This window comes from Panthera leo, chromosome E1, assembly GCF_018350215.1.
Source record: "Panthera leo isolate Ple1 chromosome E1, P.leo_Ple1_pat1.1, whole genome shotgun sequence".
NCBI lineage: Eukaryota > Metazoa > Chordata > Mammalia > Carnivora > Felidae > Panthera > Panthera leo.
Window position 1 is genome coordinate 47,525,153 of NC_056692.1, and position 23,102 is coordinate 47,548,254.

The window sequence follows — 23,102 nt, forward strand, 5'->3', positions numbered from 1 at the left end:
GAGCTGAGGCCTGGGAGAAAAAAAATCTTCCCTTTACCAATTTCTGATAGCCTACTGTCAGTAGTCCGTGCTAGACATTGTGGGGAGTAGAAAGGTTATTAGACAAAGCTCTTGCCCTCAGAGAGCTTATAGGCCAGTAAGAAAAAAAAAAATATTTCACTGCTACAGTTGTAGTAATCACGTGTATGGCGTTTATGTAGGATGTTATGGTTATGTGTTCAAGACAGTTGGAAAGACTTGCAAACTCAAATGCCTTTTTAGGTGTCAAGTGGGTAGCAGAAAAGTTTAAAACAGGGAATGTTGGGGCCTTTTAAACTATGTAAAATAAAAGCCGTTTGAATTTTTTTTTTTTAAGTTTGTTTGTTTTTGAGAGAGAGAAGGCACGTGCACACAAGCTGGAGAAGGACAGAGAGAGAGAGAGCGAGAGCATCCCAAGCAAGCTCTGCCAAGGGGTTCAGTCCCACAAACCATTAGATCATGACCTGAGCCGAAGAGTCAGAGGCTCAACCCACTAAGCCACCCAGGTGCTCCTGGATTTTTTATTTATTTTTTTTAAGCCAGTGTGCCAGTGGAACAAAACAGGGTACAGGTGTGGATTCTTTTTGTGAGGGAGGAAGGTAGAGGGCTGGGGATGGGAGGGCATAAATGTTTGTGGTTTTGTTTTTTATTTTTTTTTTAAAAAAAAATTTTTTTTTTTAACGTTTATTTATTTTTGAGACAGAGAGCATGAACAGGGGAGGGGCAGAGAGAGAGGGAGACACAGAATCGGAAGCAGGCTCCAGGCTCTGAGCTATCAGCCCAGAGCCCGACGCGGGGCTCGAACTCCTGGACCGTGAGATGGTGACCTGAGCTGAAGTCGGACGCTTAACCGACTGAGCCACCCAGGCGCCCCTGTGGTTTTGTTTTTTAATGCAAACCCACAGTTTTCAACTTTTGGATTAGACGATTGTCTTACAGTCTAGTTAATTTTTTTAAGTTTTGTTTTGCCTTCTGTTTGTCATTTTATATTTTCTAACCATTCTGCCAAATGTAAGAAAATACCCATTTAAAGCGTTGTATTTTTACACTGGAACGTATGGGACACTTTAGCATACATTCTTTTGCTTTTTTACTTTAAGCCCATCAATAAAACTGAAGAAAGTTTTGTTGTTTTTACTTTACTTGTGAAAAAACTAAGGTTCAGGCAGCTTAAGTGGTTTATCCAAGGTCTACAGCAAAGCCAGATCAAGCTCAGGTCTCCTGGCAACAGGTAGTGTTCGTTTTTGCTACATCTCATGATATCTTTAAGAGACTTGCTTCCGTGCTGATTTTCCTTACAGCATTTTTAATTTATTTTTTATTTTTATGATGTTTATTTTAAGAGAGTGAGAGTACGAGTTCTTGCACTAATGAGTGGGGTAGAGGCGAGAGAGAGAGAGAGAGAGAGAGAGAAAGAGAGAAAGAGAGAAAGAATCCCAAGCAAGCTCCCCATTATCAGTGCAGAGCCGACTTGGGACTTGATTCCACAAACCTCGAGATTATGACCTGAACCAAAACCAAGAGTCAGATGCTCAACTGACTGAGCCACCTGGGTGCCCCAAGACAATTTTTATTCTTAATGTGAACAACATTTGCAGGTAAAAATTGTGTGTATAGAAACTTAATAAGAATATACCCAGTGAGAAAAGCACAGAGAGCAGAAACCTTCAGAAGGCATCTTGAAGTCTAGACCTGGGTGGTAAAATTGACAAATCCAGGCCATTTGAATCTCCTACAGTTGTGACTTACTACGACTCTGTTTCTGTGTCCTAACACTCAACATAGAACACCAGTCACTAATATTTATTGCTGTGTACTTTCTTTTTTTTTTTTTAATTTTTTTTTAACGTTTATTTATTTTTGGGACAGAGAGAGACAGAGCATGAACGGGGGAGGGGCAGAGAGAGAGGGAGACACAGAATCTGAAACAGACTCCAGCCTCTGAGCCATCAGCCCAGAGCCTGATGCGGGGCCCAAACTCACGGACCGCGAGATCGTGACCTGAGCTGAAGTCGGATGCTTAACCGACTGAGCCACCTAGGCGCCCCATTGCTGTGTACTTTCTATATAATGTTAGCTGTTAGGATGATGATAATGTACCTAGTATATTCCAGGCATGTCTTCATAAGTATTGCTTTAATACTTACAGCAACCCTGTGGGGCAGGAATTATTTTTATTATACTCATTTCATTTAAGAGAAAATTAAGGGTCAGAGAGCGTGAGGGTCTTGCCCTAGGTAGCACAGTGGTGGACCTGGGATTTAGACCCAAGCAGTCTGGCTGCAGAGCCTGTGTTTTTAACCGTTACGTTCTCCTCTGCTGCCTCTGTGATTGGTATTTGATTGATGAAATAATGAAAGTGATACTAGTTCTTGATAATGGTTAGGGCTTCACCGTCCTGTTAGCTAAGGAGTTAAAAATTAATCTGAAGAGGGCCTTTTCTGAACTGTATGTGGTATTTAGCAGTTCTTACTACACAGAGGATCACCACCCCCCTTTTCGATTACACTATATTTGGTAGGTGGTTGTTTGGGGATTATATTCTTAAATTGAATATATCCTTTGGTTCTCCTTCTTCATGTCTTTTCATTTCATTTGGTTACCTGCAGCCTCTTCTCCAGGAGGAGGTGAAATGTAAAACAGTTTATTGATTGCCAGCAGCTTGGACAAAAAGACCCTCTTAAGAAATAGGTAACGTTAGGGGCTTCTGGGTGGCACATTTGGTTGAGCATCTGACCTCAGCCAGGTCACGATCTCACAGTTGGTGAGTTTGAGCCCCATGTCGGGCTCTGTGCTAATAGCTGGAGCCTGGAGTCTGTCTCCCTCTCTCTCTGCCTGCTCATGCTGTGTCTCTCTCTCTCTCTCTCTCTGTCTCTCTCTCTATCTCAAAAATGACAGTAAAAAAAAAAAAACTTTTTAAAGAAATAGGTCATGTAAAAAATACTGGATTAGCTTTAAATTTCAACTACTTGTGGTTAACTTTTTACTGGCCTTTTTTTCTTGTGTAGGTTGTTTAACAAGTCATCGAAAGGTTGGATCCATTTAGGAGGTAAAAGGTAGAAACATAGAGAACTTACAGATACATAACATACATTGATATGTATGTTGATGATATGTATGTTGAACAAATATACATTGATATGTATGTTGAACAAACTCCTTAGTAAGTTATCTCATTTACAAAGATTTTAATGAGAAAAGTGAGTCACAAAAGTCACATGTTCTAATGAGTTGGTTTTGGTAGCTTTGACCGTCTCCTTCCTCTGAGTTGAAAGGCAGCAAGGTGGGGTGGAATTTCAAGAACTGTGAATAGTTAGGAAAGGAGGAAGGTGGTTAGCCATAGCATTGACCATGGAAGATTTGGAGAAAAAAGTGGAATAATTAGAGAATTGGGAGTTGTATTTAATGAAGTTGATGGTAGCATCCCCCAGATAGAACTGAATTGCCGGCCATATAACTTATCACATCCTACTTACCTTGACAGTAAGAATCAGGAATTTTGGGTACCTGGGTGGCTCAGTTGGTTGAGTGTCTGACTTCAGCTTAGGTCATAATCTCAAGGTGAGTCAGGAATTGTAAGCCATTAAGATCATCTGCTAGTTGTGGTCCAGCCATTCAGTGCATACTATGTACAAGTTGGTGTGAGGGAAATGATCGAACAAGGTCCACCCCTGAAGGAAGTTATGGACCACTTAGGAGGCAAGACATGCACATTAATGACTGTAGTACAAGGTATAAAGGGATGTACCGTAGTAGCTACGGAAGCAACATCATGTGCTTGGCCAGGTACTGAGCTGCATTGGTGAACAGTATAGACACAGTCCCTCCTCTTGCAGAATTTACATTCTAGTGAGATTAGAAAGACCATGAACGTTAAAAGAGAAAAGAGTTTGGGGTCATTACAAAGCAGAAAGTCAGTGGGCTTGTTAGTTAAGGAAGTGCTGAATGACTACTGACTTCCGGGGAGTTATTTAAGAATGCCTTCCTGAGAAGGTGACCTCTGATGTTTTGTTGATACCCGCAGATGATGGCTCTAAAGCAATATGTGATTTCTTCACATGAAGAATACAGTTCTTTTACTGGTTTGTTTTTTCTACTTTTTTTTTTTAATGTTTTTTGTTTTGTTTTAATTTTCTTTATGTTTATTCATTTTTGAGAGAGACAGCACAAGCAGGGGTGGGACGGAGAGAGAGGGGGACACAGAATCCGAAGCAGGCTCCAGGCTCTGAACTGTCAGCACAGAGCCTAACAAGGGGCTCAAACTCACTGAACCATGAGATCATGACCTGAGCCGAAGTCGGACGCTCAACCAACTGAGCCACCCAGGTGCCCCTGTTTGTTTGGTTGGTTGGTTTTTTGAGAGAGAGAGTGAGTTTAAGTGGGGAGGGGTAGAGAGAGAAGGAGACACAGAATCCTTAGCAGACTCCAAGCTGTCAGGAAAGAGCACGACGTGGGGCTCAAACTCATGAACTGTGACATCATGACCTGAGCCTAAGTTGGCCACTTAACTGACTGAACCACCCAGGTGCCCCTAGAATGCATTTCTTTAAAACCTATACTTCTGGGGCACCTGGATGGCTCAGTCAGCTAAGTGGCTGACTCTTGATTTTGGCTCAAGTCATGATCTCACAGTTTGTGGGTTCAAGTCCCACATTGGGCTCTGCACTGATAGGGTGGGGCCCACTTGGGACTCTCTCTCCCTCTCCCCCTCCTGCACTCTTGTGCACTGTCTCTCAAAATAAATAAACTTACAAAAAAAAAACCGTACTTCTGAATTAAAATACCATAAACAGCGGGTGCCTGGGTGGCTCAGTCAGTTAAACATCCGACTTTGGCTAAGGTCATGATTTCATGGCTCATGAGCCTCGAGCTTTGTGCTGACAGCACAGAGCCTGGAGCCTGCTTCGGATTCTGTGTCTTCCTCTCTCTCTCTCTACATCTTTCCTGCTCGCAGTCTCTCTCTCTCTCTCAAAAATAAATGAACGTTTAAAAAAAATCTAAAATGAGTTGATTGGATTAAATAATCTGTGGCAGTCTTTAAGTTCTGAGATTCTTTGATCTTCTATAATTTATTAGCTTTCAACTTTGGAGAATTTATGGATTTGTTCTTTGTTCTTTTCCTCTGATGGGCATTTAGTTAGCCTTTATTGTACACATGAATCTGTAGAGTTTTCAGAACTGATGCTCTCCTTTGCGTAGGAAACATTGTTACAACGCTAGTCATCGTGTTTCAGATTTAATTACAGTAATCCTATATTTCAGAGTTAAAGAAAATTCAAACAATGACCATACAGTACATAATCTGTACTCCATAGAACATTCATAGTTTAAACGTTATTTTGGAAAATATAGAAAGTGTTTTGAAAAATCCAAACATTATTTGTGTCCTTAATTCAAAAACTGTTTAATTACTTTCTTTGATCAGTAAAAGAGTAGTACTCATGTACTGTCCATGAATGTCATGAAAATAAAAAAAAGTTCTGGGGCTCCTGGCTGGCTCAGTTGGTGGAGCACATGGCTCTTGATCTCAGGGTTGTGAGTTTGAGCCCATGTTGGGTGTAGAGATTACCTAAAAATAAAATCTTAAAAAAAGGCTCAATCAGTTAAGCATCCAGCTCTTGATTTTGGCTCAGTTCTGAATCTCACAGTACGTGAATTGGAGCTCCCCCTCCCCCGACAGCCCGGAGCCTGCTTGGGATTTTCTCTCTCTCTGTCCCTGCCCTGCTGTCCTGCACAGGCACGCGTGCTCTCTCTCTCTCTCAAAATAAATAAACTTCGGGACGCCTGGGTGGCTCAGTCGGTTGAGCGTCTGACTTCAGCTCAGGTCGTGAGCTCGCAGTCTGTGAGTTTGAGCCCCGCATCAGGCTCTGTGCTGACAGCTCAGAGCCTGGAGCCTGCTTCTGATTCTGTGTCTCCCTCTCTCTCTGCTCCTCCCTGACTCATGCTCTCTCTCTGTCTCAGAAATAAACATTAAAAACATTTGAAATAAATAAATAAACTTAATTTTTTTTCATTTATAGTTAGAAAAACAATTTCTTTTTTTTTTTTTTTTAATTTTTTTTTTTTAACATTTATTTATTTTTGAGACAGAGAGAGACAGAGCATGAACAGGGGAGGGGCAGAGAGAGAGAGGGAGACACAGAACCTGAAACAGGCTCCAGGCTCTGAGCTGTCAGCACAGAGCCCGATGCGGGGCTCGAACTCACAGACCGTGAGATCATGACCTGAGCCGAAGTCGGGCGCTCAACCGACCAAGCCACCCAGGCGCCCCTAGAAAAACAATTTCAAAATAAAATCCTCATCACTTTTGATTCATTCATTGTTATTAATACCAGTATCTTAAATACTTGTAATTTTTTTTGCTGTGGGCTGGTTTTGTTTTTATTAAAATGTGTGGTTTCTAATAGGATGGCTTATTTTAGTCCTGGTGTATTATCATTTAGGTTTATATGATTTGAATTTTGTTACTCCTGTTTCCTAATGTGCGCCCCAGGGGGAATATTTTGTTTTTGCATATGAGATGGAGGTCATTATCAGTTGACCAAAAGGGGTATATTCCATTTGGATCAGTATCTGCTTAAAGGCATGACCTTTGGTATAGCATGCATGGATATTCTCAGGTGGTCTTTATTTCCTTTAAGCACAGTTATAATTTGTTTTTTTAAATTTTTTTTAACGTTTATTTATTTTTGAGACAGAGAGAGACAGAGCATGAATGGGGGAGGGTCAGAGAGAAAGAGACACAGAATCTGAAACAGGCTCCAGGCTCCAAGCTGTCAACACAGAACCTGATGCGGGACTCGAACTCACGGACCGTGAGATCATGACCGGAGCCTAAGTCGGCCGCTCAACCGACTGAGCCACCCAGGTGCCCCAGTTATAATTTATTTTTAAAGGCATTGAAAAATTAGGGGCACCTGGCAGGCTCAGTCGGCAGAACCTGCAACTCATGATCTCAGGGTCGTGAGTTCAAGCCCCACTTTGGCCATACAGCTTACTTTAAAAAAAAAAAAAAAAAAAAGTCATTGAAAAATTAAACCAGGGTTTCTTGTCTTTTTACCACCAGATATCCTTTTTATTTTTCCTCAAAACTTCGTGTTTTAAGTTTATTTGTTTTGAGAGAGACAGACAGGCAGACAGAGCGAGAGGGGGAGGAGCAAGAAGAGAGAATCTGAAACAAGCTCTCTGCTACCAGTGTGCTAAGCCCAGCACGGGGTTTGAACTGCCCAACCGTGAGATCGTGACCTGAGCCGGGATCAAGAGTTGGAAGCTTAACTGACTGAGCCACTCAGGTGCCCCTCAGAACTTCGTGTATTAAAGTATTTGTTATGGTGACTTCATAGAGAAATCACTCGTTTTTCCCATTTTTCTTCTTTAAAGACACGTGTGACTGCCAATTAAGAGTCTATTCAGAACAAGATAATCTGGTATTACCACACTGAGTTGATAATTAGAATCTAAAACAAAGACTTGAGGTTTTTCTCAGGTGTTAAATTATTGTTCTATATTCAGTTTTCTCCTAGGTGATTTGAAATGTTAAAAATAGCTTGTGGACCCCAAGTTGGAAACCACTGACTTAAGGAGTCCACAGGAAAAGCAAGCACTACGATGGAAAGGAACAAAACAATAATAGTAATGGGGCTGGACCTTTTCCTCAGAAATGGGTTTTTTTTCTTTTTGTGGCAGAAACATCTCATTTTAGACTGTTGTTTGGTTTTGTGTTGATGGTAGTGTTTTCATTGTTCGTTTGTATCTCTTGTTTTAGGAAGGAAGACTTCAAGAAGTCATTGAAACCCTTCTCTCTTTGGAGAAACAGACCCGCACCGTGAGTAGATTATAGTGAGAACCTCAATTATCATTGATTTTATTTAACAATGTTCCGTTGACTCTCGGCGTATTTTCATTCTTCCAGGCTTCGGATATGGTGTCTACATCCCGTATCCTAGTTGCAGTGGTGAAGATGTGCTATGAGGCTAAAGAATGGGATTTACTTAATGAAAATATTATGCTTTTGTCAAAAAGACGGAGCCAATTAAAGCAAGTGAGTTCGTGACTGCTCATAAAACAAATACATTTGCATTTAAATAAGGACATTTAGAAAACCTTTCTGTGAATCTGTTTCAAATTACTGTTAAATCAGCATTACAACATTCTAGACAGTTTTTAAAAATTCTGTCCATATTTTCATGTCAGCTGCTTTTATGTTTTTTTTTTCTTCTAGTTTTCATATATTTGCATATTTTTACAAAATTGTGCTGAGAATGTTGGTGCAGCTTTGTTCTGTTTCCGTGTTGCTCCCTATCTTCATATTTATTATTTTAAGCGATTGTGTTATAAGCCATCAAGCTGATAATCTATCATTTACTTAATCATGTATTTTGGGGCATCTGAGTGGCTCAGTCAGATAAGCCTCCAGCTTTGGCTCAGGTCATGATCTCGTGGTCTGTGGGTTCGAGCCCCGCATTGGGCTCTGTGCTGACAGCTCAGAGCCTGGAGCCTGCTTCAGATCCTGTGTCTCCCTCTCTCTCTGCCCCTCCCTTGCTCGCACTCTGCCTGTCTGTATCTCAAAAATAAACAAAGGTTAAAAAAAATTTTTTTAATCATGTCTTTCATTAAGCATTTAATTAATATTTCACTTATTTTGAGGCAGTTTTTCAGACATTTTGACTGCTTGTTTTGTTTAAAGATTATGTTCTCTTTTGGTGTTTTGGGGAAGCTAGATTTTACTGTTTCCCTGTTCTTTTGCTTGAGGTTTTTGTTTTGTTTTGTTTTGTTTTTTAAGTAAACTCCATGCCCAACATGGGGCTTGAACCCATGACCCCAACATCAAGAGCCCCATGTTCTACGAACTGAGTTGGCCGGCATCCCTTTCTCTTGAGATATTTAAATGATCCTCTGTACAAAAGAGTCCACTTTTGTCATTTATATCTCATCTTTCAAGTACTGTTCCCTGAGTAGCTTCTGGGTTTTTATTTTTTGCTTTCAAATAAAGGTATTGACGTAAAACGGGGAGTAGTAGAACCAAAAAACAAATAGGGTGTTCTTGTTCAAATCCCTTGTTTTATTAGTTTACTGCTAGAGTGAACTTAGTGATAGAGTGGGTTAAATTATTTTTTGCAAAAAACAATTTGTTGTTCTTTTTTTAGATAAGTTTACATGCATATAATTTGTTGTCAAGAATTAACATAGAGGGACACCTGGCTGGCTCAGCCAGTGGAACGTGCAACTTTTGACCTCGTGAGTTCGAGCCCCGTGTTGGCTGTAGAGATTACTCAAAATATTTTTTAAAAAAGAATTCACATCGATTTGAGGCAATCTAGTACATGTGAATGCGAAATTCCTTTCAATATGCCTTTTGTTGCTCAGTTCTGTGCTTTCAGAGACCATCATAGAGTTGGTTGAGAGACTGGCATAGATGAGTCATTGCCTTCCTCTGGTTTTCTGAGATTTGCTTGCTATGGGACGATTTGGAAAGGGCTGCTTCCCTAGACATCTTGAGGTAGCCTGGCTTAAACAAAAATGTGTTTTGTATAGGACTGATGCCGTTCAAACAAAGCACGTATCCTAAACCAAAGGTTTAATAGAGTCCTAGCATTTCAGAACTAGTAGAGGGACTGTTAACTCTGTCCCTTTTCTGATTGAGAAACTGACATTTCTACGTAAGATTCTTGGAATGTGAAGAGATGTGCCAGGTCACCTTTGGTTCAATGCAGAATATGATCCCTGATAGTAGTGTAGTACCTCTTTAACAAGTGCCCTAAAGGTGACTTATTTTTTATTTTACTTTTTTTAAGTTACACACACACTCCCAGCAGTATGCAGTAAGTGACACACAATGTCAGCGGTGCTAGGAGACCTGATCGGAGGAAGAGAGGGTTTTGATTACATTTGTCGGGGGGCGGGAGGGGGGCGAGCTTCCCGGAGAAAGAGGAGTGTGAGCCCATCTCCCAGCTGGCTGACGGATGACCCCGACTGCAGTGGCACTGCCCTTTTCACCTTGACATGTTATGTCTTAGCTCTGGAAGGTGCTTAGGGACTCAGAATGTCTCTTTCCTTTTCCCATAATTACTTTTTACCTAAAGCTTTTCTTTCTGCTTTACCAGACTTAGAAAGTAATGATTTTCTTAAAATAACCTTTTCTGGATTGCTTAAAATTAATGGTTTCTAATTCACTGTCTGTCACTTGAGCCCAGGGGGTAAGCCTCACTCCTACCATGACTTCCCTAATGACTTGTGTTTTTCTCAGAGAGCAGCAGGATGTTCATTTATCATTAGAATATTGATATAATTGTTTTGTTTGTTTTTCTTTTACCCCATCTGATTTCTGTTAATGTAGTTTTTGCACAGCTTTTAGAATTACTAATTTGTATGCCCTTGTAGAAATCATTATTATAATTAGTGTTGGAAGGATCATGTTTTTTGGGTTTTTTTTTTAATTTTTTTTTTTAACGTTTATTTTTGAGACAGAGAGAGACAGAGCATGAACGGGGGAGGGTCAGAGAGAGGGAGACACAGAATCTGAAACGGGCTCCAGGCTCTGAGCTGTCAGCACAGAGCCCGACGCGGGGCTGGAACTCACGGACCGCGAGATCACGACCTGAGCCGAAGTCGGACGCTTAACCGACTGAGCCACCCAGGCGCCCCAGAAGGATCATGTTTTGAGATACAAAGTGTCCCAGACCCTTGCTGAAAGAGTTGTATTTTACAATAAAACCTTTATTTTCTGGAACTCCTGTGTGTCTCTGAATGGCCATTTTTTCAGTTAATTAGAAGTTTGACCTGAACTACATGAATATTGTTTTTTAAGGAAATCTTTGCAAGATATACAATGGGATTTTTTTTTTCCCAGCATGATTGAGGTACAGTTGACAGCAAGGTATTGTTTACTTTTCTGCTGTCTTAAACAAAATATATTTAATATAGTTTAACATCTTCTTTATGACAAAGAGTCCTAATTATTATTCTCAATGATTATCATAACTGATAATGCTGTTCAGAGTCTATACTAGAGGTTGCAAACTACAGGCCACGGTCCAAATCCCACCTGCCAGCTTTGTAAATAGAGTTTTTGGAACACAGCCACACCCGTTTGTTATATATTGTCTGGCAGCTTCTGAGGTTACAAAGGCAGGTGAATAGTTGAGGCAGAAACCCTATGGCCCACAAAGTTTAAAATATTTACTGTGTAAATGTTTACTAAAACGTACAGAGAAGTTTTGCTGACCCCTGACCTAGAATGTTAGAGCTAGAGGAAATGTATCCAACCCACTTACATTATCTGAGAAACCTGGGCAGGGGATGCTGTGACTTTCAATGTCCTGTTTCATTGAGGGGAGTATGGGTGATTGTGGCTTCTCCTCCCTCCTGAGGCCCGGGGGCGGGCGGGCGGCTGCTAAACCCTCTGCCTCTGCTACGGACTGTTTCTTAACTCACAGTATCTGCTGGCTATGGCTTCATTGCTGTTCATAGCCACTGGTGACCCCTGCTTTTCTCTTGTCCTTTTTCCCCCTTTCGTCTGTTACAACTTCTTCCATGCTTTTTTTGTTTGGCTCCAAAAAAGCTAGCTAGGAAGCCTTCTAATAGACATCGTCAAATACCCCTTTTATGTAATCATGTATGTTCGCTCTTTGTATTGGGGGGGGGGGTAAAGTCTTTGCACCTGAGGTTTTCCTAACCTTTTTACGTTATTCCTGGGTGTTCAGTACATCTTAGCTGTCAGAGACATTTTGATTTTTTTTTTTAAGCAAGCTCTATGCCAAACATGGGGGTAGAACTCACGGCTCTGGAGATTAAGAGTTGCATGCTCTAGGGGCACCTGGGTGGCTCAGTCTGTTAAGCGTCTGACTTCAAGTCAGGGCATGATCTCGCGGTTTGTGAGTTGAAGCCCCATGTCAGGCTTGTGCTGACAACTCAGAGCCTGGAGCCTGCTTCAGATTCTGTGTCTCCCTCTCTCTCTCTCTCTGCCCCTCCCTGCTCACTCTGTCTCTCTCAAAAAAAAACATAAAAAAAAAAAGTTGCATGTTCTACCAACTGAGCTAGCCAGGCACCAGGCACCCCCTCCCTTTTATTTTTTTAAGATTTTATTTATTTATTTGTGTATTTATTTATTTAACAGAATGGCAGAATGGAAAGTATACCTATTCTTTTTTTTTTTTTTCCCCCCTTAAGGTTTATTATTTATTTTGGGAGAGCGAGCAAGTGAGGGAGAAGTGGAGGGAGAGAGAGAAAATCCCAAGAAGCCTCTACACTGTCAGGGCAGAGCCCAATATGGGGCTCCAACTCATGAACCATGAGATCATGACCTGCGCTGAAGTTGGACACAACCAACTGAGCCACCCAAGTGCCCCCAAGATTTTATTTTTTTAAGTAATTTCTACACCCAACATCAGGCTCCAACCTATAATCCCAAGATCAAGAGTTGCACGCTCCACTGACTGAGCCAGCCAGGCGCCCCTTACTTCTAAGTAACCTCTTCACCTGACTCGAATCCACAACCCAGAGATCAGATTAAGAGTTGCATGCTCTACGAACAGAGCCAGCCAGGCACCCCTTATGTTTCGTTATGGGCATAATACTTCTTTTTTAACTGTGTGAGAAATGAATCTTGCTTATGAATGGTTTTTATTATTTTAGGCTGTTGCAAAAATGGTTCAACAGTGCTGTACTTACGTCGAGGAAATCACAGACCTTCCGATCAAGCTTCGATTAATTGATACTCTGCGAATGGTTACAGAAGGCAAGGTAAGTTTTCCATTGGCATAACTCATAGTGGAAATTACTATCCTATCTGTGTTCAGAGATATTTAGATATGCAGACATTAGGTCCGTATATATTTAAGATGACAAAATAGGTCATCACCTTGATTCAACCATTATCTTTGTACTTTTCCTTGTAGTATCTTCCCATTTACAAATGAATATATTTAAAATAGTGGCAGTCTTGATATATCCAGATTTTTCTGGGAATTAGTGATCTTACTCCATATTTACATGTGGCAATAATTAAAGATAAAGTTAATTCTTCACCCTGGCCTAGATCTGCTTGAGAAATCTATGCTTAGGATAGCTACAGTTTCACTCTACTATTTAAATTAATAGAGGGGCTCCTGGGTGGTTCAGTTAAGCATCTGACTCTTGATTTCAGCTCAGATCATGATCTCATGATTCCTGAGATGGAGCTCTTCGTCAGGCTCCATGGGGAGTATGGAGCCTGCTTGGGGTTATCTCTCTCCCTCTCCCTCTGCCCCTCCCCAGCTCACGTGCACATGTACTCGCTCTCTCAAAACAAAAAGAGTATCGGGGTGCATGTCTGGCTCAGTTGGTAGAGCTTGTGACTCTTGGAGTCCTGAGTTCCAGCCCCATGATGAGTGTAGTTTACTTAAGAATTAATAGTAACAGGGGTGCCTGGGGGGCTTACTTGGTTAAGCATCCGACTGAATTTCGGTTCGGTCATGATCTCCTGGTTCATGAGTTAAGCCCTGTGTCAAGCGCTGACAGTGCAGAGCCTGCTTGGGATCCTGTGTCTCCCTCTCTCTCTGCCCCTTTCCTGCTTGTGCTCGCTCGCTCTCAAAACAAATAAAGTAATCGAGTATTTGCAGTGTAAACTTAATTGTAAAACTTTCACTGTCTTACCAGAATCTGTTTGTGTTTGTTTTGATGTTTTTTTTTCCCCCTCCTAATCTTGTTTCTTTAAAAACGGCAAATATAAAATGGTGACTGAGGTAAATATATTTTTTTCTGGACAGATATTTGTGACTTGAGGACAAAACTTTAGCTTATGTTTAACTTCTTGGGTCTTGGTTGGACTGTCCCATCAGTTCAGTAAATGTTTATTGAGCACCTGGGTTGTGCTAGATCCAGAATGAACATGACGCTGTTCTTTGCCACCGCAAAGAGATCCATCGGAAAAATAGTCACCGCGCTGTGTCTCGACAGTGGCAGTGGGTCTGCTGTTCCCATGTCACAGAGGCAGGATGTGACGGCTGAGCTGGCTTTTTAAGAATGAATAGAAATTTGGGCGCCTGGGTGGCTCAGTTAAGCGCCCAACTCTTGATTTCAGCTCGGGTCGTGATTTCACAGTTCGTGAGTTCAAGCCCCACGTCGGGCTCTGTGTTGACAGTGTGGAACTTGCTTGGGAGTCTCTCTCTCTCCCCCCTTCTCTGTCTGCCCCTCCCACACTCGGGTGCACTCTCTCTCTTTTTCAAAATAAATAACTTTTTTGGGGCGCCTGGGTGGCACAGTCAGGTGAGCATCTGACTTCAGCTCAGGTCATGATCTCTCACTTTGTGAGTTTGAGCCCCGCGTTGGACTCTGTGCTGACAAGCTCAGAGCCTGGAGCCTGCTTCAGATTCTGTGTCTCACTTTCTCTCTGCCCCTCTCTTGCTAGTGCTCTTTGTCTCTCAAAAACAAACGTTAAAAGAAATTATTTTTTTAAATAAAGTTTTTTTAAAAAAAAGAACGAATAGAAATTTGGGGCACTTGGGTGACTGAGTCAGTTGACTGTCCAACTCTTGATTTCAGCCCAGGTCACGATCCCATGGTTCGTGGGATCAAGCCCACATAAGGGCTCTGCGTGGTGCCTGCTTGGAATTCTCTCCTTTTTTCTTTCTTTGTCCTTCCCCCACTTGTACGCTCTCTGTCTCTCAACATAAATAAACTTTATTAAAAAAAAAAAGAATAGAAATTCACAGGGGTAGGGGCATAGGGAGAACGGCAGTTTAGACATAGGGGAAATTCTATACAAATATGTCAAAGTAAGAAACACATGGAACATTTAGGAAAGTGGAAGTACTTATTCTTGGAGATTAAGGTTTTTGGGGATGGAGTGGGAAAAAGCGTTACTGCAGAGCAAAGGCTGAAGGGACAAGCAAGCCCAAACATGAAAATTAGTTCCCTAGACTTGATTAGGCTATAGTTCTTTAAAAAAAAATTTTTTTTGTTAGGTTTATTCATTTTTCAGAGGCAGAGAGAGGTGGAGTGTGAGCGGGGGAGGGGCAGAGAGAGGGGGAGACACAGAATCCGAGGCAGGCTCCAGACTCTGAGCTGTCCGCACAGAGCCCGACATAGGGCTCGAAGTCACCAACCGTGAGATCATGACCTGAGCTGAAGTTGGACGCTCAACCGACTGAGCCACCCAGGTGCCCCAATTAGGCTATAGTTCTATCTTTTATGTTTGATTTGTCGGAAATTATATCATCTAACATTACATAGCTGCAAAAAATGCTCATAACTTTAATACTTAGGATCAGATATTTTTATCTTATTATTTTTTTTTAAGTCAGCTCTGTGCCCAACATGGGGCTTGAACTTACGACCCCAAGGTCAAGAGTTGCATACTCTACTGACTGAGCCAATCAGGCTCCCCTCAAATAATTCTTTTAAAGGCACTGTTCTATTTTCTGTGCTATTTAACGTAGCATGTGGTTCTGTTACTCATTAAACACAAGGATTTCATATTTAGGTTCTCAAAGTAAAGCTACAAAATATGGATAATGTTTTGTAGAAACATTTTCTTTTCTTTTTTTTTTTAATTTTTTTTTTTTTTTTTTTTTAGCATTTATTTATTTTTGAGACAGAGACAGAGCATGAACAGGGGAGGGGCAGAGAGAGAGGGAGACGCAGAATCTGAAACAGGCTCCAGGCTCTGAGCAGTCAGCACAGAACCCGATGCGGGGCTCGAACTCACGAACCGTGAGATCGTGACCTGAGCCGAAGTCGGCCGCTTAACCGACTGAACCACCCAGGCGCCCCAGTAGAAACATTTTCTTAAAAAATTACGTGATTGTGAGATGTAAAATCATACAGCTGTATTTGTACATGGAGGATAAAGTGCACCATAACTGGATGATAAATACTATTAGGCTTGGTTTGAATAATAGTTCAATTCTACCTTTAAAAATTTAACACACGCACACAAATTTAGCACATTTTGGGGCACCTCAGTGGCTCAGTCGGTTGACCATCCCACTTTTTTTTTTTTAATGTTTTTTGGTGTTTGTTTATTTTTGAGAGAGAGAGACAGAGCGTGAACAGGAGAGGGGCAGAGACAGAGGGAGGCACAGAATCCAAAGCAGGCTCCAGGCCCTGAGCCGTCAGCACATGAACTGCGAGATCATGACCTGAGCCAAAGTTGGATGCCCAACTGACCGAGCCACGCGGGTGCCCCTTGAGCATCCACTCTTGGTTTTCACCCACTCAGGTGAAGATCCCAGGGTCATGGATCAAGCCCTGCATCTAGCTTTGCCCTGCGCTTGGAGCCTGCTTGAACTTCTTTCTCTCTTTCCCTCTGCCCCTCTGCCTCACTCACTTGTTCTCTCTCAAAACTAGGGGCACCTGGGTGGCTCAGTTGGTTAAGTGTCCAACTCTTGATTTTGGCTCATGGTTCACGAGTTCCAGTCCCGCGTTAGGCTCTGCACTGACAGCACGGAGCCCACTTGGGATTCGCCGTTTCAGTCTCTCTCTCCACCCCTCCCCTGCTCGTGTGCTTGCTCACTCTCAAAAATAAACATTTAAAAAACTTTTAATACGTGTCTGAGAATTTTCATAATACAGATTTCTCGTATTTGTAGATTTATGTTGAAATTGAGCGTGCTCGACTGACTAAAACATTAGCAACTATAAAAGAACAAAATGGTGACGTGAAAGAGGCAGCCTCCATCTTACAAGAGTTACAGGTAAGGAGTTGTATTTAGAATGTGAAAATCCTGATATTTAGTCGGCAGTGTTTCTTGTAGATAGAGCTTATTTTGGCACCTGGTCACTTCTTCAAAACTACCAAGGTTGAGGGTGAGGGCAGTGGAGGGTGAGGTTATTCAAGTACCTGAAAATTATGTCATTATGGTCCCAACTAAACTGCTAAAAAAAGTTGTGAAGAAAAGTTAGAAGCAATGAAGCAGTCTTGATGTATGCTATTATTTTAACATTTTCATCCTCTTTAGAACTTAAATCAGTAATTCATGTACTGTTTACTGATGCGTTAGGGATTTGCTGTTAATCATCAGCTTCGTTTTAAATGAATACTTGATTGTTGGTCAATTTCCAGACTAAATTGGTTTAACAAAGACAAATTGCATCATAATTTGCTGTGTTTCAGGACAGATTTTTAGGAGAGATCTTAAAATGAGATAGCAAAGAGCTAAGAAATCTGAGAAAAGCCATAGACTCCCTAATAAAAAAATGTACCTGAACTGCACTCAAAATTTTGCTTATAATTTTGGCCCATCAAGGTTTCCCCAGTAAGTTAAATTGTTTATTCTGATTTTTCAGTCATGTGCCATTTTAGCCAGAGGAAGGGAAACCATAGTACTGAGAGGATCTTGTGTGCTCTGCGTTGTCTGTGTTCTTTTTTTTAAAGCATGTCTTGAGTTCTCTATACGCTTTATCTTATTTAACGTTCACACACGACACTATTTCTATCCCCATTTTTCTGCCAAGGAAACTGAAATTTAAAAGGATTAAGTAATGTGCCTAAAGTCATTGCCAAGAATTGGTAGAGTTCAGATTCATACTAGTTCTGTTTGACTTCAAACTTCTTTTCTTCTTTTTAATTAAAAGACTGTATTTTTTGGAGCAGTTTTAGGTTCACAACAAAGTTGAGTGGCAAGTACAGAGAGTTCCCGTATATCCCCCGATGCACCATCCCCCCCCACACCCACACATACACACGCACCAGTTCCCCTCCTGCCAGCATCTCGAACCAGAATGGTTCGTTAGTTACGGTTGATGAACCTGTGTCAACACATGATCACCCAAAGTCTATAGTTTGCCTTAAGGTTCACTCTTGATGTTGTACATTCTGTGGATTTTGACAAATGTCTAATGACGTGTGTTTATCAGTGTTGTACCATGCAAAATAGTTCACTGCCCTAAAAATTCTCTATGCTCCAACTGTTCCTCCCTCTTTCCACTCCCCCACCCCCTGGCAACCACTGATCTTTCTACCATCTCCATAGTTTTGTCTTTCAACCAGGAGGATTATGTGCCCCACGATTTAACATCCTCTGAAATATTCTTGCCAGAAAAAAATCACCTCAATTATATAAAGCTTCTAGGTTTAACTACCAGTTTACAAGATACACTGGGGACAGAGGAGCTTATTAAATGATACCACAGGGATGCAATCAGTGTAATTTAGACTCCAGGAAACTGTAGGATGATTGGCTTGATTTTGTCAGTAAATAAATGGCAAGGCTAAAAGAAACTTACCTACCACTTGCAAAGTATAAGCCTTATTTGGATTCTGATTTAATTAAATGAGATATTGAGGACTGAGTAGATATTTAGTGATCTAAGAAATTTTTCGGTATGATCATTTTTTTTTTCAGTTTCTCTTTTAGAAATACATACTGAAATAAATGTAAGATGTTACCTGAAATTTGCTTCAAAATACTTGACACATGCAGAGTGAGTGAACATACATAGATGGAACATCGATGGTTTCATTCCTTCGGGATTTGCATACATAACATTCATCAGTGTATACGTTTTTATTTTCTTTAATAAAAAAATTACAAAGACCATGAAATAAAAACCTTTTCAGACCTAGTAATAATAGCCTTACTTCATTTTACTTTGTTACTCTACGTTTTATAAATTCATTTGCAATATGTGTGTACCAAGTATTAAAAATGTTTTTATAGTATTTGACAGAACTGGTTTTCTATGTTGTATCTGTTGCATATTGACTGTAACTGTACATCCTGCATCCGTTTGGAGTCATGTCAGCCTTGTTATCCGAATTAAAAAAAGGCTAGAACCTCTTTTTTTCCTTAATTTTTTTATCATAAAAATAGCCTGCAAGTGGCATCATATTTTGGGTTCAGAATTGCAATTTCCTCACAAGCCATGAGGAAAACGCAAATTAAAACCACAGTGAGATGTCCCTACGCGTGCATTAGAATAGCTCAGAAAAAAAAGTACAGAACCAAGCGCTGGCAGGGATGCGAAGTGATGAGAACTCTCATCCGTTGCTGATGGGAATGAGAAATGGTGCAGTCACTCTGGGAAACAGTTTGGCAGTTTCCTTCTTTTTCTTTTTTTTTTTTTCCTGGCATCGGCTGAGCCATTGGCATTATCGGCGCTGGCCACGGTGCCATCCGCAGACCATCGTGAGAAAGGGCCGTCATCTGCAGTTTGGCAGTTTCTTACGAAGCTGAACGTATGCTTGCCAGACGACCGAGCAGTCCCACTTCTTGTGCCCAAGAGAAATGAAAACTTAAGTTCACACTCAACCTGTCCACTGATGTTCAGAGTAGCCTTGTTAGTGATGGGCACAGGTTGGAAACGGCCCAGCTGTCCTTCAGCCGGGGAGTGGATAAACTGGTTCCTCCACACGGTGGAACACTTCGTGGCCGTAAAAAGGAATGGACCTGTTGTTTCAGAATCATTGGCTGTCGAGGGTTCAAAGTGGGGGAACTATGTGACTGTAAAGGGTAGCACGAGGGAGTATTTGGGGCTGAAAGAACTGTTCTGTATCTTGATTGTGATGGTGGTTAAACTACATAGGTTAACTACGTAGTTCTACTATTGTTAACTACGTAGGTGAAAATTCACAGAACTTTCTATACCAGAAGGAAAAATAGCTATTTACTATATATTTTTTAAAATTGTGATTTCCTGGAGGAAACCAGCTTTTTAGATCATCATCAGTACTCTCTCAGTGTGCGAGAAGTTTCTTGTTATTGGACAGGCGTGAATGTTTTAATACATTTAACTTTGCAGTTTTTAAAAATTAAATATAAACTTATTTGGGGACTTCGCTAGGTGGAAACCTACGGATCAATGGAAAAGAAAGAGCGAGTGGAGTTTATTTTGGAGCAGATGAGGCTCTGTCTAGCTGTGAAGGATTACATTCGTACACAAATCATCAGCAAGAAAATTAACACCAAATTTTTCCAGGAAGAAAATACAGAGGTAAGCGTGTCTCTTAACTACAAGTTTGCTATAGGAGTATTTGGGGGAAAAAACCATAAGCCCCAATTTATTTTATCAACTTTTTTTTTTCCAGAAATTAAAGTTGAAATATTATAACTTAATGATTCAGCTGGATCAACATGAGGGGTCCTATTTGTCTATTTGTAAGCACTACAGAGCAATATATGATACTCCCTGTATACAGGCAGAAAGTGAAAAGTGGCAACAGGTAAGAATATATTCTTATACTGGACGTCGATACTTATTAGGAAGAATTTGCATTTTTTATTTTGAAATAAGTTTAACTTCAGTAATCATAAGCAGTTGTATGGTGCTGCTTTCTATTCAGTGTGTTGACAATTCAGTTCATCTTTACTGATTCAAACAAAGTGTGGCGATACTCTAAATTCTTTGTCACTTTTGAAGAATGTAGGTTTGCTATTTAAAGTGTGTGTAGCGGCACCTGGATGGCTCAGTCGGTAGAGCATGCAACTCTTGATCCTTGAGGTTGTGAGTTCAAGCCCCATGTTGGGTATAGAGATTACTTAAAATACAGGGCACCTGGGTGGCTCAAATCAGTTCAGCATTCGACTTCGGCTTAGGTCACGATCTTGAGGCTTGTGGGTTGGAGCCCTGTGTCGGGTTCGGTGCCAACGGCACAGAGCCTGGAGCCTCTCTGAGTTCTGTGCCTCCCTCTCTCTCTCACCCTCCCCTGTTCATACTCTTTCTTTCTCTCAAAAATAAATATTTTTAAAAGTTAAAAATAATAAAATAAATGAAATTAAATAAAATATGTATAGCAGGTCACTTGCTACTAAGGTTACAAGCAAAGACCTGGCATTACTTTGGAAAATTATTTCACAATACTATTTCAAATAGTTGATAGGTATATTCCACATTTGTGCTGCTAACTTGTTGTAAGAACTTTTTCTTTATACATTTGTCACCGAAAAAGATGTCAGCCCAGAGAGTAATTCAGATTAGCGAGGATTTACGTAATTGCTCCAGAAGAATTGATGACGGAAAGCCACTGTGTAAAGATCAGCTTGCTAGGGTGTTTATTCCCTAAGACTTTTGAGTACAATATCAAACATGAATATAGACAATTCTCTTGTGATTTTTTTAGTTCCTGCCAAAGTTTCCATTTTGTTTCTAAGCTTACATATAATCCATTGTGTTATAAAACATTTGTAGGCTCTGAAAAGTGTTGTCCTCTATGTGATCTTGGCTCCTTTTGACAATGAACAGTCAGATTTGGTTCACCGAATAAGTGGCGACAAGAAGTTAGAAGAAATTCCTAAATACAAGTAAGTACGTTTATAGCTAAAGTAGCAGAAACACCATCATGAAAGAAAATCGGTTAATCTAAGTGTACACCTTCTTACTTGGTTGCTGATAGATTGTATTGGCGAATAAAGCTAGAGTTCATGAAATAGCGAAATGTGTTTTCGCGCTGTATTCGAAATCACAGTCTTCGTTCTAAACCACTTATCAAGTAGAAGTTGCATTTCAAGCTCACTTTAGCAGCTTTTGGTTAATTTACCATTTGATAAAGTTTTAGTAATTTGGGGCTTCGTGATTTTCAGAAGTACATACTCTATGAAACAGACACACGCTTCATAAGCACAGTGGGCTTTTATTTAAAAGCTGTTTTTTTCTTTTATCTGCCTCATTAGTAAGTTTACGTTAATTATTCCAGAGATTGGCAAATACGTTGCAGTAGGGGATAGAATGTTAAGTAGGGGAATGCTCCGTTCGGAATTACTATGGAAAAAATGATAGTAAAGTAGGCAAAATAAATAATAATCGGGGGCTCCTGGCTGGCTCAGTCAGAAGAGTGTGCGACTCTTGATCTCAGAGTCCTAACTTTGAGTCCCCATTGAGTGTAGAGATTTTATAAGTACAGTCTTTGACGGTTTTTAAACATTTGCTGTTATATTAGATAAAACAATTTTTACAGATTGGGAATATTAAGTTTTATACAATTTACAGGGATCTTTTAAAGCTTTTTACCACAATGGAGCTGATGCGCTGGTCCACGCTTGTTGAAGACTATGGACTGGAATTAAGGAAAGGGTCTCCCGAGAGTCCGGCAACTGATGTGTTTGGTTCTACGGAGGAAGGTGAAAGAAGGTGGAAAGACCTGAAGAACAGAGTCGTTGAACATGTAAGAATCTGGCATGGTGTATGGTTTCACTCTTATGTGGATCCTGAGAAACATAACAGAAACCCATGGGGGAGGGGAAGGAAAAAAAAAAAAAAAAAAAAAGAGGTTAGAGTGGGAGAGAGCCAAAGCATAGGAGACTGTTAAAGACTGAGAACAAACTGAGGGTTGATGGGGGGTGGGAGGGAGGGCAGGGTGGGTGATGGGTATTGAGGAGGGCACCTTTTGGGATGAGCACTGGGTGTTGTATGGAAACCAATTTGACAGTAAATTTCATATATTAAAAAATAAAAAAAATAAAAAAAAAAAAAAAAGAATCTGGCATGGTGGATGGGGCACCTGGCTCAGTCAGAAGAGTGTGCGACTCTCGATCTCAGGGTCATGCGTTTGAGCCCCATGTTGGGCATAGAGATGGCCGAAAAAAATAAATAGTGAAGAAAAAAAAAGGCATGACAGAGTTGCCAACCTGGAAGTAAAGTTGAGCATAAACTTTGATTTTTAAGTTTGATAGTCCAATGTTTCTTTGGAGGTTATGTCTTTAGTTCTTTGCTTTAGGATTTTTTGGAGGTAGGGAGGCTATTCCCAATGTAGTAGAGATGTAAATTTGTTATTTAAATGTTTATTGTATACTTTCCCAAAGCACATCAGAATTTATCACCTCCCTCTTACTCCCTCTTCCCCCCCCCCCCCCACATTCCCCTATTTTTGGCTTCTCAGAAAACTATGTTTTAGCATGCTTATTTTGTGGGGACCTCTCGAGAATCCAAAATTTTACGGCATATAAACCAGCAGGAAATTCTTAAGAATGTGGGGGGTAGTTGTGGGTGAAAGGAGTGTTTTCCATCTAATACTCGCTTAGTAGTTTGGAGAATGGGTAACATGTCTTAAACCTGACCTTTGATCTTGGTGTCACTACAAATTGAATTAGCTCAGCATTCATTCATATAACATCCTATTGAGCCTTCTGTGTGCCAGACACTGTTCAAAGTGCTGAGGCATGTGGGAAAGG

At 40.7% G+C, this 23,102-nt stretch overlaps 1 protein-coding gene and 1 non-coding gene across 2 annotated transcripts in view; one reads left to right on the top strand and one right to left on the bottom strand.

The window, feature by feature from the left end:
* PSMD12 (proteasome 26S subunit, non-ATPase 12) overlaps positions 1–23,102 on the top strand; it is a 30,733-nt gene that overhangs the window by 2,219 nt on the left and 5,412 nt on the right. Inside the window, exons 2-9 of the mRNA XM_042915342.1 lie at positions 7,784–7,843; positions 7,931–8,059; positions 12,652–12,759; positions 16,587–16,691; positions 19,780–19,929; positions 20,024–20,158; positions 21,124–21,236; positions 21,922–22,096. Of these exons, the coding sequence (XP_042771276.1) occupies positions 7,784–7,843; positions 7,931–8,059; positions 12,652–12,759; positions 16,587–16,691; positions 19,780–19,929; positions 20,024–20,158; positions 21,124–21,236; positions 21,922–22,096 (975 nt within the window). The remainder of the gene's footprint in view (positions 1–7,783; positions 7,844–7,930; positions 8,060–12,651; positions 12,760–16,586; positions 16,692–19,779; positions 19,930–20,023; positions 20,159–21,123; positions 21,237–21,921; positions 22,097–23,102) is intronic.
* LOC122207445 lies at positions 19,061–19,147 on the bottom strand. The gene has a single exon (XR_006196857.1). It is a non-coding gene; the product is annotated as a small nucleolar RNA SNORD35 (small nucleolar RNA).